This window comes from Macrobrachium nipponense, chromosome 37 (assembly GCF_015104395.2).
Source record: "Macrobrachium nipponense isolate FS-2020 chromosome 37, ASM1510439v2, whole genome shotgun sequence".
In the NCBI taxonomy this organism is placed as follows: Eukaryota; Metazoa; Arthropoda; class Malacostraca; order Decapoda; family Palaemonidae; genus Macrobrachium; species Macrobrachium nipponense.
Genome location: NC_061097.1, coordinates 15,988,664 through 16,006,163, shown reverse-complemented (window position 1 = coordinate 16,006,163; position 17,500 = coordinate 15,988,664). Strand labels below are relative to the sequence as shown.

General features: G+C 35.4%; 1 protein-coding gene across 3 annotated transcripts in view; it reads left to right on the top strand.

Moving 5' to 3' along the window:
• The window catches only part of LOC135209040 (G-protein coupled receptor 54-like), a 301,797-nt gene that overhangs the window by 243,388 nt on the left and 40,909 nt on the right, over positions 1-17,500 (top strand). For all 3 annotated transcript variants that reach the window (XM_064241581.1, XM_064241583.1, XM_064241582.1), the window contains 2 exons: positions 300-508; positions 5,394-5,475. In XM_064241581.1, the coding sequence (XP_064097651.1) occupies positions 300-508; positions 5,394-5,475 (291 nt within the window). The remainder of the gene's footprint in view (positions 1-299; positions 509-5,393; positions 5,476-17,500) is intronic.

Sequence of the window (17,500 nt, the reverse complement as noted above, 5' to 3'; positions counted from 1 at the left end):
GGTATTTACAGTCTTTTGTTTATGTTTTTACGGTAATCGCTAACGGGCTTCTAATCAACACGCCGCACAGGTGGATAGATACCGGGTTAAAACACCATCAGGAAAGACTGAAGTCACTTTTTTTGTTAATTTTTTTACCTGTGATTTGTTCTGTTATTTATTTACCTGTGACTTTATTACTTGGATTTATTTCGGACGAAGCAGGTAGGTACACTCCTGCAAATGCAAAGGTATATATATAGAGAGAACTTAGTATTTTCCCCGTCATGTACAAATCTCTTCCCTCTCTTTAAATCCAGATCCACATGGAGGTGGGAGTGCGGGTGCGAGCCTACTGGTGTGTCAACAACTTTGACGCGCCGCTGACGTGGCGCGCTTACGAGACCTACATGATGATCCTGGTTCTTATCCTGCCGGTGTGCGTCATGGCGGTGGCTTACACCTCCATCGGTATAGCCATCGTCAAGGTCGTTGGGCAACGGCGGACCATCACGGGGAAGGGCCAAATGTAAGTATTAAGCAGTACACACAAAGACACACACACACACACACACACACACACACACACACACATATATATATATATATATATATATATATATATGTAAATAAATGAATATATATATATATATATATATATATATATATATATATATATATATATATATATATATATATATATATATATATACATATATATATATATATATATATATATATATACATATATAACTTGTAAGATTTTCGCTCCTGGTGAGCTTAAGTTTAATAATTAACAGGACAGGGAGAAGACTGGAAATCATTTCTTCTTTTCATTTACACCAACGTTTCGGGAATCCTTTCCCATCTTCAGGGCTGTAAATAAAATAATTTTTTACAGTATTAAAAAGTATACTAAAATACGCTAATCTAGATTTGTAATATAAGAAGTCTAGTTTTGTAATGTAACAGTCGGTAAGCTCAAAGTAAAATAATGACTGCAAAGCGACTTTAAGCTAAAAGTAAATCAAAACACTACAAAATTCAGTGAAATACCAGATCAAAAAAGCAAAACAAAAAATAAATATTGAAAAAATGAACAAGGAAACCGTTTTGCCCGGAATTACTGTTAAGAGGTTTGACTGTTAACCGATGGAGAACATGATAGTCAAAGGCGATGTTAGAAGAATAAAAAAAGGAGAGAGAGAGAGAGAGAGAGAGAGACGAGAGAGAGAGAGAGAGAGAGAGAGAGAGAGAGAGAAATAGGCAGTTAGGCAATATGAAATGGTGTGGAGGTAGTTTGGTTGTTTAAAGAAGGCGACAGTTTCTTGATGTAAAGAGATACTAAAAGAATGAGCGAAAGACAATCAGTAGTTTAACAGAGTATTTTGAAATGATTATACATAACGTCAATTTTACACGAATCTGAATGGTTCCTTATGGCCGAAAATTCTCTTAATTTTAAAATGCCGCCGGTGCGATAACTGACACCCCCATGAGAATCGATGTTGACTTTCAGTAAGCGTCGGGTAGATCCGATGTAATTTCCAAAATCACATTTTGGACAAAAATACTCGTAGACAACGAAAGAACGCATCAACTCCGTAAGGGCGTCTTTGAATTTGAAAAGTCTGCCTATTCTTAACGGGGTATTGAACACAAATTTGAAGTTAACATAGGGGTACAAAGTGCTTGGCGCTTTGTCAGTTCACGTCTAGACTGAAGAACTTAGTGTTGACGTCATCACGTTTATTGTACATTACTTCGTCCCTACTTGACGGTTAATATCTTCAATCAAACCAGGGGTTCACCATTCCTATCTCCAAAAGATGTTTTTAACTACTCTGACTACGTGCTAAAAAGGAAGAATTCTGCCTACCAGATTTCAAACATAATATCTATCAGTTTTTTCTTCCCTTAGAACGTCTTTTTCATGGCATCCGTAATCTTCCTGCACATGCAAATTTAAAGGCAGCCCAGGAGATTATTCAGAGTATGTCACACAAAGTATTTTCGTCTTTGACAGTCACTAACTTGTTTCCATTCTTTCTAAGAATTATGATGATATCGTTTGTAGGGCAGATAAGGGCAGGGGAATTGTTATTCTTAATCGTTGTGACTATTTCCAAAAAAATGGAACATATTTCATCAGACTCTAGTAAGTTTGTTGAAGTAGGTGAACCTCAGTATAACCTAATCTTTTTCAAGGTAGAAGATAAAATAAACCGTACATTGAAACAGTTAAAAGAGAAAGGTTTGTTATCTGAACAGCCATGTCATTCACTGTATAGTTCTGGTTCAGCTTTCAGTGTCTTATGTCTTCCAAAGGTCCATAAGACTAATATACAACTCAGACCGATTTTAGCAGCTTATAATTCACCAAATTACCCCATAGCTAAATTCCTAGTTTCTCTCCTTAGTAATCTTCCTAACAACCAGTTTACATTTCAAATTTCTGCCAAATTCATTCCTGAAATTCTTGAACAAGAGAGTAATGCATTCATGGTAAGTTCCGATGTTGTGTCGCTGTTTAAAAAAATGTCCTTTAAGGAAGCAATAGAAATTATACTTATTAGACTTTTCCCTACCGAAACTATTGAATAGTTTTGAATTAAATATTTTTAGAAGCCTCCTTGGGTTTGTAGTGATTGGTACCCACTTTGTTTTTAACAAAAGGTTGTATAAGCAGGCTGATGGTATGGCAATGGGGTCACCACTGGGTACTATATTCGACAATATATTTATGTGCCACCTCGAGGATCTGTTTCTTAGACAATGCCCAGAGTTATTTCGGTCTATTTTTATAGAAGATTCGTAGATGACACGTTTTCATTGTTTAAAGAAAAATCCCATGCCGAATGTTTTTAGAGTTTGTCAACACTTTTCATCAAAATATTAGGTTGACGATTTACATTTCTTAGACATAAACATTTGACGTTTTAATGGGAGTGTTCTCACAGGTACCTTTAGGAAAAAGACCCACACGGGTTTGGGTCTTAACTTTTTCAGCAACTGCTCTATGGTACTCGAGCTGAATTCGGCAGACACTTGTATTCAGAGCCAATTCCCTGTGTTCAGATTGGAATAGTTTTCAAAATGAAATATCTTTCTTGAAATATTTTTTAAGAATAACCGTTATCCTTCTGATCTCTTTGACAGAATTGTCAAAAAAAAGTTTTAAGCAATAATTATCAGTCCAGTCCTCAAGTTCCGAAGAAATTAATTAATTTTTCATTGCCATATGTAAAAAACGCAGCCTTTAGACGTGAACTGACATCAGCGTTAAGCACTTTGCCCCTTTATGTTAATTTTCAAATTTGTGTTCAAAAATCCGTTAGCAATAGGCAGACTTTTCAAATTCAAATACACCCTTCCGGAATGGATGCTTTCTTCCGTTGTCTATGAGTGCATTTGTCCAAAATGTAATTTTGGAAATCACGTAGGATCTACCCGACGCTTACTGGAAGTCCGCATCGATTCTAATGGAGGTGTCAGTTATCGCACTGGCGGCATTTTAAAATCAAGAGAATTTTCGGCCATAAGGAACCCTTCAAATTCATGTAAAACTGAAATTATATGTGTAATCATTTCAAAGTACTCTGTCAAACTACCGATTGCCTTTCGCTCATTCTTTTAGAATCTCTTTACATCAAGAAACTGTCGCCTTCCTTAAACAACCAAACGACCTCCACATCATTACATATTGCCTCACTCTCTCTCTCTCTCTCTCTCTCTCTCTCTCTCTCTCTCCTTTTTTATTCTTCTAACATCGCCTTTGACTATCATGTTCTCCATCAGTCAACAGTCAAACCTCTTAACAGTAAGTCCGCCAAAACTGTTTCCTTGTGTATTTGTTTTCAAGATTTATTTTTTGTTTTGCTTTTTTTATCTGTTGTATAACTAAATTATGTAGAGTTTTAATTCACTTTTAGATTAAAAGTCGCTTTGTAGTCTTTATTTTGCTCTGAGCTTAACTACTGTTATATTACAAAACTAGATTTCTTATCATTATTAGTTTATTTTAGCATATTTTTTAAATATTGGAAAAAACAATTATATTCATAGCCCTGAAGATTAGAAAGGATTCCCGTAACGTTGGTGTAAATAAAAAGATGAAATGATTTCCAGTCTTTTCGCTGTTGTGTTCATTATTATATATATACACATACTATATATATATAGTGAGCTGGAGGATGTTTGTCAGGTGCGAGAATTTATGAATAGACAATTATTACGTCTAAAATATAAGGGAGGGAGGTTTTACACAAAGGAGACTATTAATATACACATGAGGCAAGGCATGTAGAAAGGAAGGGGCAAGTGTGAAAACAAAGGTTGCACCATTATTTAGGTATACGAGGGAACTAGTTACACGCAAAGGAAGATGTGATCTGAAAAGAGGTTGTTAGGAGGAAGGTACTAAGCGAAGTAGATGTAAGCTGAAGACGTGTGTATTGAGAAGGTGTTTTTGTGTATCAAGGAGAACAATAAAGATACAAATATAATGAGGCAGCTATAAGTTTAAAGGTACACACACAAACGAGGAGCAGCAGCTTAGTGTAGTAAAAAATCATAAACATAGTAAATAATCCTGGAATAAAATCACCAATAAAGAGGAAGATGGAAGGGTTTCAAGATAGATGTCGACAGGATTCGGGCTGACTAAGTTATCTATAAAACTTTATAGAGGCAGGAATGTTCACAAAAGAGCATTTTTATATCTGAATAATCAAGTACAATCAAAGAACAAGGATAACTATGACAAGCAGGTGTATGTATTAATGGAACATGTACGTATTTATTTAGGCAGGTGTTGATGCGTTGCGCATGTACTAGAGGGTAGCTGTGTTTATAGAGGGCCCACATATATGTTAAAAGTAAGCATAATCATGTGTAATGGGGTCTTGCAAGGCAGGATAAGCTTTAAAAAAGGTCGTAAATGTATGCATAAACTAGCCAGTTGGCAGATGAACGAAAAGAAGCGGTACATAAATAAAGGTTAGTATCGTGGTATGCCACTCAGATGTCGCGGGTTTGTGTCTCCCTCCCCGGGCAATGAACAATAACTGGCTCTGTATCATGATCAGTTACTGCTGCAGTGTGGAGTCTGCGCTGGGAGGTTGACACCAACATTCTTTGGAAGCTTGAATTTCAAGTCAATGGCCCCTTTGGTGTGCTTGTTCCATGTGAATAGGTTTCATCTACTGAAATAATAATAATAATAATAATAATAATAATAATAATAATAATAATAATAATAATAATAATATAAACCAAACAGCAAATGTTTATCTTAATACTTTTAATACAGAATATCTAAAAATTATTAAAGTGATATATACTTGATTTATATAAAACGCTTGATCTTATTATGTTACTTAATTTTCCACTTTCGATATTTTCTTGATCCTCAGGGAAACCGCTGAGACCACTGCCAACGGGCAAGGGGGTCCTGGGACAGGGTCGCTGCCAACGGAGGATAAAACAGTACGACAGGTGAGTTTTCTGAATATCCCTTCTACCACCACCAATACTCAAGATAATAGTAAGGACGTGGAATGATGTAATATACCAAAGCGTAACCATACTACTAGTACAACTAATAATAATGTTTCATCTATAAACCAAATATTCATGAACCGACTTGAACAGGGGAGCTGTGACAACGGATAACAATCATACCTGTACTACTACTATAGTAGATTCACATCAACTGTGCGTTTGATGTCTAGGCCAGTCTCTTTCGACGTTCTTGATTAGCTGTTGATAAGCCAGTCACAGGGCTGGAAATTCTCAGTCTCTCGAGAGAGTTCACATAGGCAGGATGTATGTTTCACCTCCCCTGAGGGATACTTTTGAAAGACGTATCCCTCAGGAGAGGTGGAACATAGATCCTACCCATGTGAACTCTCTCGAGAGACTGAGAGTTTCCAGCCCTGTGATTGGCTTATCAACAGCCAATCAGGAGCGTCGTAAGGGACTGGCCTAGACATCAGATGCACCGGTGATGTGAATCTACTATAGTACTACTAATAATAATATTTCATTTTGAACCTAATATTCATGAACCCACTTGAACAGGGGAGCTGTGACAACGGATAACAATCATACTTGTACTACTACTAACACAAACAAAAAGAAACGCTACTCAACCTACAGTTCCATAATGAAATCAATAGGAGTCTTATTGAAAAACTAGCATGACGATTAATATTGCAGTTACTATAACTGGCACTACTGCTGAGAATTCATGCCATGATAGAAGGTTCCCAAAAATGCACAACACAAAAGTGTAACATGGGACTAGAAAACCTTCTTCTGTGATCTCTAAATTAATGTCTTTTGTTTGACCAGATTTGTCAAAAATTAAATATGCTCACTAGATTATTCTATATACGAAATTACAGAACTGTCAAGTGTCTAACAAGAGGGCAGCACAACATTTTATTTGACACATAAACGAAAATAGTCAAGAGGTAAGTTCATTCACCTTTCAAATTATAAGATGATGAGAGGCGCGATTCTCAAGCGAGCGGGTTGTTCTGGGCAAGTTCTTTTACATCGTATTGTGCTTGTCTTCATATAAGCAGTGAATCATGCACGTGATGGTAAACATCGATGGACGCAACCAGGTTGGAGGAATGCAAGGAAATCTCACTCCATAAAGATTTGCAGAAACTATAACTAAATCCTTCTGCAGACACACACACACGACGCTAGTGTGTGTAGGCACTTAAAATATTTGTGCTTCGATAAAAAGTGAAATCTGTAATATATGCAATTTCTCTATCATCCTAAAGTTCATAATATTTACTCATTATTTTGGCATGATTATTATGGTGCAGGGAGAAATAGAGAAAGCATTTTGTCTGAGCACTGATTTATAATTTGGTATAAAAGAACCATAAATTAAAGTATACAAGCACCTCGTTGTTTCTGGGAATACTTGTCAAGAAAACAAATGAGATGCTTAGAGCTCTCCTACTCACGATGACAAACGACATTAAATGATAACATGGGTCATGGAAGCCGTTCCGATTAGAAAAGGTCTTCTTCGAACTCATTTTGAAGAAGATTCACTTTCCATGAGTCCAGGACAATTAAACCCCCGTGAACAATTGCCCCTTATTGACAATTATCCCCGAGAACAACCACCCGCTAGGACAATTACCCCCAAGGACAATTATTCCCCGTTATTATATGTTGTTTGCAGAAAAGGAAACTTAAATCTACCATAACAGTTTTTGGCGCTAAATCTTATTCCAATAATTTTAGCGGCTCTAGAGAATTAGTATAAGTTAGCTTTTATCAGGTAAAACAACGTAAATTAATGACACTGAACGGTCATTTACCAGTCTATGAATTGTGTATCATTGTGAAAATAACCAGGGAACCGTCCTAAATGTTCCATCTGGAGACCAGTGCCATGCTCTGCATAAATAATAACAATAATGACGAAAAAAATTTATACTTTTCTTTTTAAATTTAAAAGTTAAACTTTTCTGCAAGCAGAATATAATACAGTGTGTACTTGTTCTTGGGGTTTTTGTCCTAAGGGGTAGTTCTCCTCGGGGGTAATTGTCCATGGGGCGTAATTGTCCACGTGGGCTAACAGTCCTGATACCACTGTCCATATCCAGGGGGATTGGTTGCTAACTAGTCTACCCCTTAACCCCATAACCCAGGTTTACCATTCTTAACAAATTCATTACCACCAGACATACAAATCTTTGTAGAGTTTCTCATAGTGCTTATATCAGCAGTATGTATTTCAACAGTCCTTGCATTTCGTTTCTGTGAGTATATTATGTCCATTTGTCCTTGAGTTCCGTCCTTGTAGTTTTATATAAATGTGCTTTTGGTCCATCCCTGCTAAGTAACGGAAACCTGTGCAAGTGTTACTTTTGCTCCATCCCTGTTCATCCATGTAAAATTGTTCATGTGTCCCATTCTTATGCGTACACGTGCAATAATTTTGCTCTTGTATTTCAGGTCTGTACTCGTAAAAATGTTTTTTTCCATCTCTACAAGTACATGTATAAATTGTGCTTGTGCTTTTTCCCCTGCATGTATACAAATAAATGTGCTTGTGTTCCCTTCCTGTGTGTCTATGAACGTACGTGACTGCGTTCCATTCCCGTGTGCAAATATACAATCTTCTTGTGTTTGTAGGGAGATAATCCTACCTTTCCCCTAAAATTATATATACATTTTTTATTACTTGACTAGAATTCTCGACTTCATTTGCCAACCGCTAATTGCTTTTCTTCGTATTAATCTTTCATCCCATTTCCACTGGCGAATGTGCAAATATTGGACTCGTTCTTCAAAAATTGAAAATATTATTCATACGCACGCTCACCCTCGAGCCGGGTGATTTCGGAGAAAGAATATTAGGTACTCTGACATATTAAATTTTAATTCACGCCATATTTATTCTCGTTAAGAAATGGTCAGGATAATGTGAATACATTCTTTTTAAGACGAACATATTTGAAAATGGATGCCTTGAAGTGAAAATAAAATGAGGTGGACATTTCTCGCGTGCAATTCGTTTAAAACCTTTTGTTTTGTTTCGAGGAAAATATCTCTTATGCTAACTTAATTTGCATAGTGATGTACATATAAAAAGCTCTCTCCTCTCTCTCTCTCTTCTCTCTCTCTCTCTCTATATATATATATATATATATATATATATATATATATATATATATATATATATATATATATATATATATATATATATATATATATATATATATACATATATATATATATATATAAATATATATAATGTATATATAATATGTATACATAGTATACATATGTAAGTGTTTACATAATAAAAATATGGATGTTTAGTCCATATATATAAAAGATTGCTTGCAGGAATGTGATCAGACTAGAGACGCTAAAGATGAACCGTATACAATAAGTATGTAGGCTAAGTTTGACATGCCGTCATCTGTGGTCATTCATTTGTTTTGAAACAGTCCGAGAAGCTCCTGCTTGAGACAACTTAACCCCCGACCTATGATTCAAACGGCCTACGTGATCTGTAGCGTGTCTCATTTGATTGTGTGTTCGTATGAAACTATGTCATTTGTATGTATGTTCATATGTTCGAACTACTGTCTGCTCCTTCATAACTTGTAACAGAGATGGTAGACAGGAGAACAGAGTTAGCTATCGTCATTAGAAGACCTGTACCTCTTTACCTAAGCTTTATCATGTAGAGGAATAGGATTAGCCATCATCATTGGCAGAAGCGATCAAGCTATCGTTATTAGAAGACTAATTACAATCATATCTGATCTTCAGCATGTAAAACTTCAGAAGAATACATATAGTTTTATATTTCGTGTTTTCTACAAGAACCTCCTCACCATGAGTTTAACACATCGTCGTAATAACCAACAAGATAATACCGACTTCGTAAATGATCTACAAACCCCCAGACACTCCATTGAAGATGGAAGTGCAATACCAACCGACTTAGCGTAAGATTATCGCTAGTCTAACATTACCTCATAGGGCGCCTTATCATACAAGGCACAAGCCCTAATATTGGTGGCCAGCGTACCAGAAGAACTCTACAAACCGTCCTACGAAGAAAAACCAGAATAATAAATCATGTATCATAAGAAGTCAACGACGACGGAAGCAGCAGATTCTTCAAGCAACATAGTATCATCGTTAGTGAGCGACTTCAGAAAACAACAAGAACTCTTTAACGACGACGAAAGCAAGAGATTCTTCAAGCAACTTAGTATCATCGTTAGTGAATAACTTCAAGAAACAAACAAAAACCGACGTGTCCTTTTCCTACGACAACGCAAGCTTCGTCTCTCATTAGAATCATTCAAGAAAACATCGTTAGTGAGCGTTACGGCACTCCAAGAAACAAACGAACGCGTCTGCAGCATCGGATCTTTCAAGGGCTCGAATCAATTTTTAAAACAAACAACGAGCACGGGGGGAAAACTGAAGCCAAACCAGGTCATCCGCTAAATAGAGAAGGAGGACCAAGGCCGTGTGTCGTTATCGGAACACCGTGACTTCCCACAAAAGCAAGCTAAGTACAATTTTTTTATTCATTTGGAGTACTTTGAGTGTTTCCTTTGCAGGTCGAATTTCATTATTCCTGTGGCTGAGTTACGAGACATTCTTAATCTTATTTTTTTTTACAGAAATTATCTACATCATTGAGATTTCGCTACTGCGAGCTTTTTATCTTTGAGTGTCTGTTTCCAGAAGTTCTACTGAAATATCATAATCATATACTATGTTAATTTTATCATTTTGGGTGATTATTAATCCCTTACGTAACAAATCATATTAAACAGTGAATATGCGTTTACGCAGTGGACGTCTGTATTTATACAGATGCATGGATAGGGTCGTTAAGCACCGTAGTGATTAGAAAACACACAAAAACAAGTGGAACACCCGTACAAATCTAGATAAATTAGAGGTAACACTATTTCGGGTCATGACAATAATGCTCCTTTGCAAAGTCCCGATCGCAGTTTTAGCCTTGAGTTTTTTGAGTTATATAAAATATCGAACCTCAATGACTCAACTTAACTTTTAAAATATGGCTGGATTGCAAGGAATAACATGTCTGTAAAAAACTTTCATCAGGCCTAAAATGCGCTGACCAGGATCCCTCACTATTTCAAATTTTAGCAAAGAATGAAGTACAAACAGTTAATATTGAATGCAGTAGTGATAACTTGTCTTATTAGTAATCGCTCAGTTCCTAATAGTTCGTCATTCATTGCTTTATACGTAACAGCAACATAATGCTAAAAACACACAATACGTTGCCGATGGTAATAAAGAGAAGGATCTTAATTATTACAACAAAAAAAAATAGAAACAGTAGCCCGTTCAGAATCAAACAAGCAAACTCGGTGACTGTGTCACCTAGTCAAGCGGTCAAGGTCAGTCAAAAACTGCCGAAGTGTTCAAAGCATAGCAAATTCCATACACAATAAACGATATAGCAGAGTGGGGAAAAGCGATGTTGGTTCATATATACGATATCTTTTTGAATTAAAAAGGATTTTTCCTATGAAACACACGACCGTATAAAGTAATCAGAGCAGGTTTTCGTTTTTTTTTTTTTGAATACGTAAGTTATTATAAGTAGTGGTGGATAAAGCCCGACTGTACGCGCCGTAAAAATTAGAATATCTTGTTTTATTTCTTTAGTACACGTAAACTATCCTGTATGTACGGAACTCACCCGTCTGTTGTTTGAACTTCCCTAATGAGAAGTCTGGATAAAGCGAGCGCTTACAGATACCTCTATAGTTATTATAAAAACACATTGATCTGTATCTAGTGTAATTGTAAGATTCATCTCTAGGGGTGATACAAAATATTATCTTACACCCTGCAAAATAAGGAAGGGTCGTTTATCAAAGGGAAATCCTATAAACCTTCAAACATATTAAAATCTGTTTGAACAAAAATGAGACAGTTAATCAAATAATAACTTATATAAAGGAACTATACATTTGTCTCATAAATCGTAACATTGTTCAAATGACCCAACAGAATTCTCCCACAACCGCAGTCGCACTTTGCACGCAAAATCTCGAGAAGCATGCACCCTCGAATGTCTTAGTGCGTGTAAAAAGACTTTGCTGGGAAATGAAATTTTAATCCTTCCCGACACTGAAATATAACGATTTCCGCGAACAAAGCCCTAGACACGGTTGACTCGCTGCAAACAAGTTAATATAGTAATCCACAAAAACCTATACATAATATCGCATTTCTTTTATTGTTGCTAATTTTTAATCCCGCCCAACCAGTCGTGGATGAATCTCTCTGATAATCTATCTAAAGTAATATCAGTAAAGTCATTCAAGCAGAGGTGATTCAGCAGAAATTTTTTTTTTTATCTTTTACCTGAATACCAGGAAGTTTCTCCACTAGCGAGTGATCTCTGGGAAAAAACGGATGTAATTTAACACAAAATACGATCGAGGACAAACATAAAGACTATATACGTACCTTCGTATAGACTCTCACTGCAATTTCAAAATAGAGATAAATGACGAAGCTGAAATATTTTAGTAATAGGAGCCATTAGGAAATCAAATAGCCCATATATTTTCCCTCAAAACTTCATGCCGAGAAAAGATCGGACTTGGCGTAAATCTTGCGTAGATTTCTGTCGGCTTAAACAAGGAAACGACTCCCGATAGTTTCCAGTGCCATGTAGCGACGACATCTTATCTCTGTTAGGTTAGAATAAAAATTTTTCACCAGCTTGGACTTACTTTAAAAGCTTTTACCAGATACCATTACCTAAGTGATTGTACCTCATACACCGTTTTCAACACACTCAGGGGACATTATCAATTTTTTACGTATGCCTCCGGCTTACGTTGCACCCCAATTACAATATAGTGTTTGGAGACTTTTAGGGGATACCCTACATGCTTATATGGTTGATCTTGTAATCTTTTCTAATACCTTAGAAGTACATTCACATAAAGTAGAGCTAGTGCTACAGAGACAAAGACAAATAATCTCAGAGTAAAATATCTAAATGTGAGTTTTTAAAACCGAACATGTTTATCTAGGTTTTATGTGTCTTGTCAAGGTCTTAAAGTAGTCCATGGTAAGGTGTCGGTGGCTATTCATAACTTCCGGTACCTATTAACGTAAAAGGGGGATACAGCACTTTTGCGCTGTAGTGGGTATTACAATCGTATGTAAATATGTAACTCTTCAATCATGACAGCTCCTTTAACAGATCTTACGAAGAAGAGCGTAGATTTACTATGGTCTAAAAAGCATCAACAGGCGTTCGATATCTTAAAAGCGGAATAATGCAGCTCACCTGACTTAAAAATCCTGATTTAAATAAGGAATTTTTTTTATTGCAACAGACGCCTCAAGCCAAGGGGTAAGAGGGATACTACTTCAGCAATATGATTAAACAGTTCTTTCCTATAGCTTTTTATTCACGTAAACTAAAGCCCTCTGAAAGTAAATATGCAGTAATAGGCAAGGAAGGGCTAGGTATCTTTAACTCACTAGTACATTTTAAGTTCATAATCTATGGCTATCCTGATAAAATCCTTACTGAACATGAGTCCTTTACCGAGTTTTTCAAAGGCTTTAATCACAGTCCAAAAGGAACTCGGTGACAAATGATCATTCAGGTCTTTGGAGCCAAGATAAGATATCTACCTGGGAAAGCAAATATCATAGCTGACGCATTATCCCGCAATCCCGCACCATACAGCAAAGAACCATTAATTAGACTAAAAGATATAGAAACATCCGTGCCTATTGTTAAAACCGTATCTAAACAAGAAAATTCTTTACCCAAGAGATCGCGACCATTGAATATCTGGGTTGGAGCGCAGAACTGTTACAAACTGAACAAAGCAAGTGTCAACAGTGATAAGCAAAACAATAAACACCAAACAATAAACACTTCGAACGGAAACAAGGTCAGCAGCTAAGCAAAACCAATAAACACTTCGAACGGAAACAGGGTCAGCGGCCTAAGCAAACCAATAAACACTTCGAGCAGAAACCCTAAAGCAAAAATATATTTAAAGTATGTGTATCAGAATAAAATGTAATCAAATGTATAATTATTAATGTAGGACCGTGACGAGGAAACCCGAAGAACACAGCAGATGACTAACGACCAGGTAGTAATAATAATCTCTTTCATACCAATCGTCATAAAAACTGGTTGCATTCCGTCATCCAGGGTTCCCTACTATGTCACAGAAAGCCAAATCACTGTTTTACTGGCCTACAATGCTTACAGATATAAAAAAGCACATAACTAATTGTAACCCTTGTCATGAAAACAAGGGATACACTAAGACACCTGTCACCTTTCCATCAGTTTAGGGGCCTATCCTGTGCCAAATCAATCCTTGAAAGAATATACTTAGAATTATTAACAGAGTTACGAGTCTGACAGAGGGAATAAACACTTCTTAGTGTTAATAGTCCTTGACACGTTATATAGAAGTAATAGCACTAAAAAACAAACACCGCAATTGAGTGGCATTAGGAATATTTATGAGTGCTAAATCAGTAAATATGGAATTCAACACATAATAATCTGTGACTCGGGTGGTGTAAATCAATAATAATCTCCTTAACACGTTGTGTGAATTCCTTTCCATTAAGAAAATCAATAATATATTTTATTACCCAGAGTCAATCGGTTTGGTAGAATAAGGCGGATAATTAAATAGGAAGTGTCAATGTCTTACGAGTTACAACTCGTGATATTGGATCCGAACTGGATTATAGCGGTTCTTGCGGTTTTAAATACCTTTATCATTTATATCTTGTATCTATAGAATTGATGCCGCAAGTAGCCTTATACGGTACGCCGCTAGAACACTTTTCCACATATTCAAGCCAACCATTAATTCATCAAATATATATATAAATAAATATATATAAATAAATATAAAAAAATAAAATAATATGGATACAAGTGGAGTCAATATAATACACTCCGTAAGAAGTCGGAAGGGTTACAAATTATAATAAAAAAGGAATCACGATAAAATCAATAAGCAAAACGTAACCATAGATAATTAAATATCCAAATATATATGCGTAAAGATTTGAACTCTAACTTAACGCTTTAGTAATGACAAATAAGCTAAAAGTTCAAACACATATCCAAAATCTACTGACATATTGTCTGTCCCGGTGATTTATATTCGTAGTCAATGAAAAAAAAAATTAAAAAAATAAATAAATAAATAAAATAATAATAAATAAATAAATAAATAAAATAAAAGAGATTTTAAAGTCAGGAAGTCTAGAAGTGAAAATGTTATCTATGAAATAATCCTATATGAATCTTATACAGGGCTAAAAATATATATAGAATTTGTATGGAACCTTTTTCATATAGTTTGAATAAGGAATATTTAATTTAACATAATTACAATTATGCAGATTTCCAACATGAAACTAATATATTATTCAATTTTGGTACTGTTTTTTTTTCAGACATTCTTTTCGTGTGGGTCGAGTATTAAAAGATAATAAATTTATCCTAAAGTCGTATTTATTACAGCAAGTAACGTAACTCTTAGCTGGCTGAGAGCAATCTCCTGCCAAGTGACGACGTCATCATTGCCGTATCAGCATTTGTTCCTTTTAACCTCAATAATCTGCTTGCACAGCTTCATCTGTGTGTCGTCTCTGCTTGCGAAGCAGATTGACTGGAGAAAGGAATGCTTAGCCCGAACTTCTCATGGCAAGGCAGACGTTAGGTACAAGTGTCTATCTGGTATGCGCAATGCAACTTGCAATCATTTTAAAATTAATAAACAAAATAAGGAAATAGAATTTCTATAACATCAAAATGAATTAATTTTTTTTTTTTCTGAACCTCATAGACAATTAGAGTCAATAATTCAGCTTATGACATGGGTAAACGGACATTTAGAATTATCAAGTTGTGGATATGAAATATTTACTTGCAACATTAGCCTATTACAATTCAAGTAAAACATTCATGGAAAAATGTCACATTTTCTTGAAAACCCAAAGTTTATTTAGAAATTAGTTACATAGTGGGTTTTTTTCGTTGCATCTCCTACCTATTAATGAGTTTTTAAAAAAATTAACCTCAGAGGATGCGCGCGAGAATATTGAATATGAAACTTTTGTTAGGGCACATAGAATCATGATTAATATTCTCTTTGACTCTTATGTTGCCTGGCAATCTTACAAATAGCTCCGTTTTCCACTTCTTTGTCTAGTAATTCACTACCAGTAATATCGAATTTTCTTTGGGATTGGTATTGATATCTGTTTATTTGTAAAGTTAATTTGGATATTTTTACAGTCATCATAGACCTGGATAGGTTCACTCATTGTTAATGCCATGGATAAAAAAGTTTGTACAGCGGACTCTTTTGAATTCCAAAATATCAGCGAATTCATGTGGGTTACGTCTGGTCTAAATGGCTCTCTTCCCTCCCCTGTATTTGGATGTCGTCTGAATTTACTTTGCCCTTGTGACAAGTATAATTTCACTTGCAGGCTGATTAATGGAACCTGTTACAGTATCCTGCAGTACGAGAGTTTCACATCGCAACTTCAAAAAATCGTTCGTTGCAGCGGACGACTACAGTCAAGTAACAACCGCCTACAATGTGAAAGGAATTTCTTGGACTTCTTCGACCGACATACTTCCGACAATTACGACCCGAAGGATATTCAACTCTACTTTGCTGGCGAAGGACTCGTGCTGGGGATGTTTTTTTTATTCATCGCGAACGTAATCGTGTAGCTTAGGATGCAGAGAATAAGTATGAGCGCAAAATAGAAACGTTGGACCCGCCCAGGCAAATTTTCCCCTTGTTTTAACCCTGTGAAAATAGGCCGTTTCATTGGGCTATAGGTGGTTGTCTGGAACTGTGTAATGGTCGAAAAGTTGTTCGAACGTTAGTTAAAAGTGAAGTAGTATAACCTCGGTCATGTATCCTATATATATAAAGTATCATGTATCCTATATAAATGATCATAAATAACAGAATCGAAAATATATTTTTGCGTACGCACAGGAATCTATATATAAATGATCATAAATAACGGAATCGAAATATATCTTTGCGGTGTACGCAATAGGAATCTATTTAATTTAAAGTGCACATATATAAATCATAAAATTTTTTTTTTTTTTTATGAATCCATATACATATGTATAAACAAATCAGGTAGCCTATAATCAATCTGTTACCTTTTATCATACCAATATCTGCAGTTATATATGAGTTAGTATATTGATTAATGAATCAGATATATAACAGTTAGCATAAACATTAATAATTTTATCAATTCATATAAATGCAAAATTTTTTATCAGTTAAAATATGATTTTTTATCATGTTAATCTTCATTCTATGCAATTGTCAGAGTACATTAGTATTTTCTGTAGCATATGTATCTTAATGAGATGAAGTGAAAAAACTGTATCATTATATATCACGTGATCACTATTATTTCCAATATCATTGTTTTATATTACTACTTGAATCAATTCATGTATACCATGAATTTTTATTTACTTATATATATATATATTCACATAGTGTCTGTATCACACTCCTATAAGTCAAATGCAAGTCAAGTTTGAGTAATATTCAGTGGTTGGTTTTGGTAGCTGACCGAGCTGATGTAAGTGTTTACATAATAAAAATATGGAATGTTAGTCCATATATATAAAAGATTGCTTGCAGGAATGTGATCAGACTAGAGACGCTAAAGATGACGTATTACAATAAGTATGTAGGCTAAGTTGACATGCCGTCATCTGTGGTCATTCATTTGTTTTGAAACAGTCCAAGCTCCCTGCTTGAGACAACTACCCCGACCTATGATTCAAACGGCCTACGTGATCTGTAGCGTGTCTCATTTGATTGTGTGTTCGTATGAAACTATGTCATTTGTATGTATGTTCATATGTTCGAACTACTGTCTGCTCCTTCATAACTTG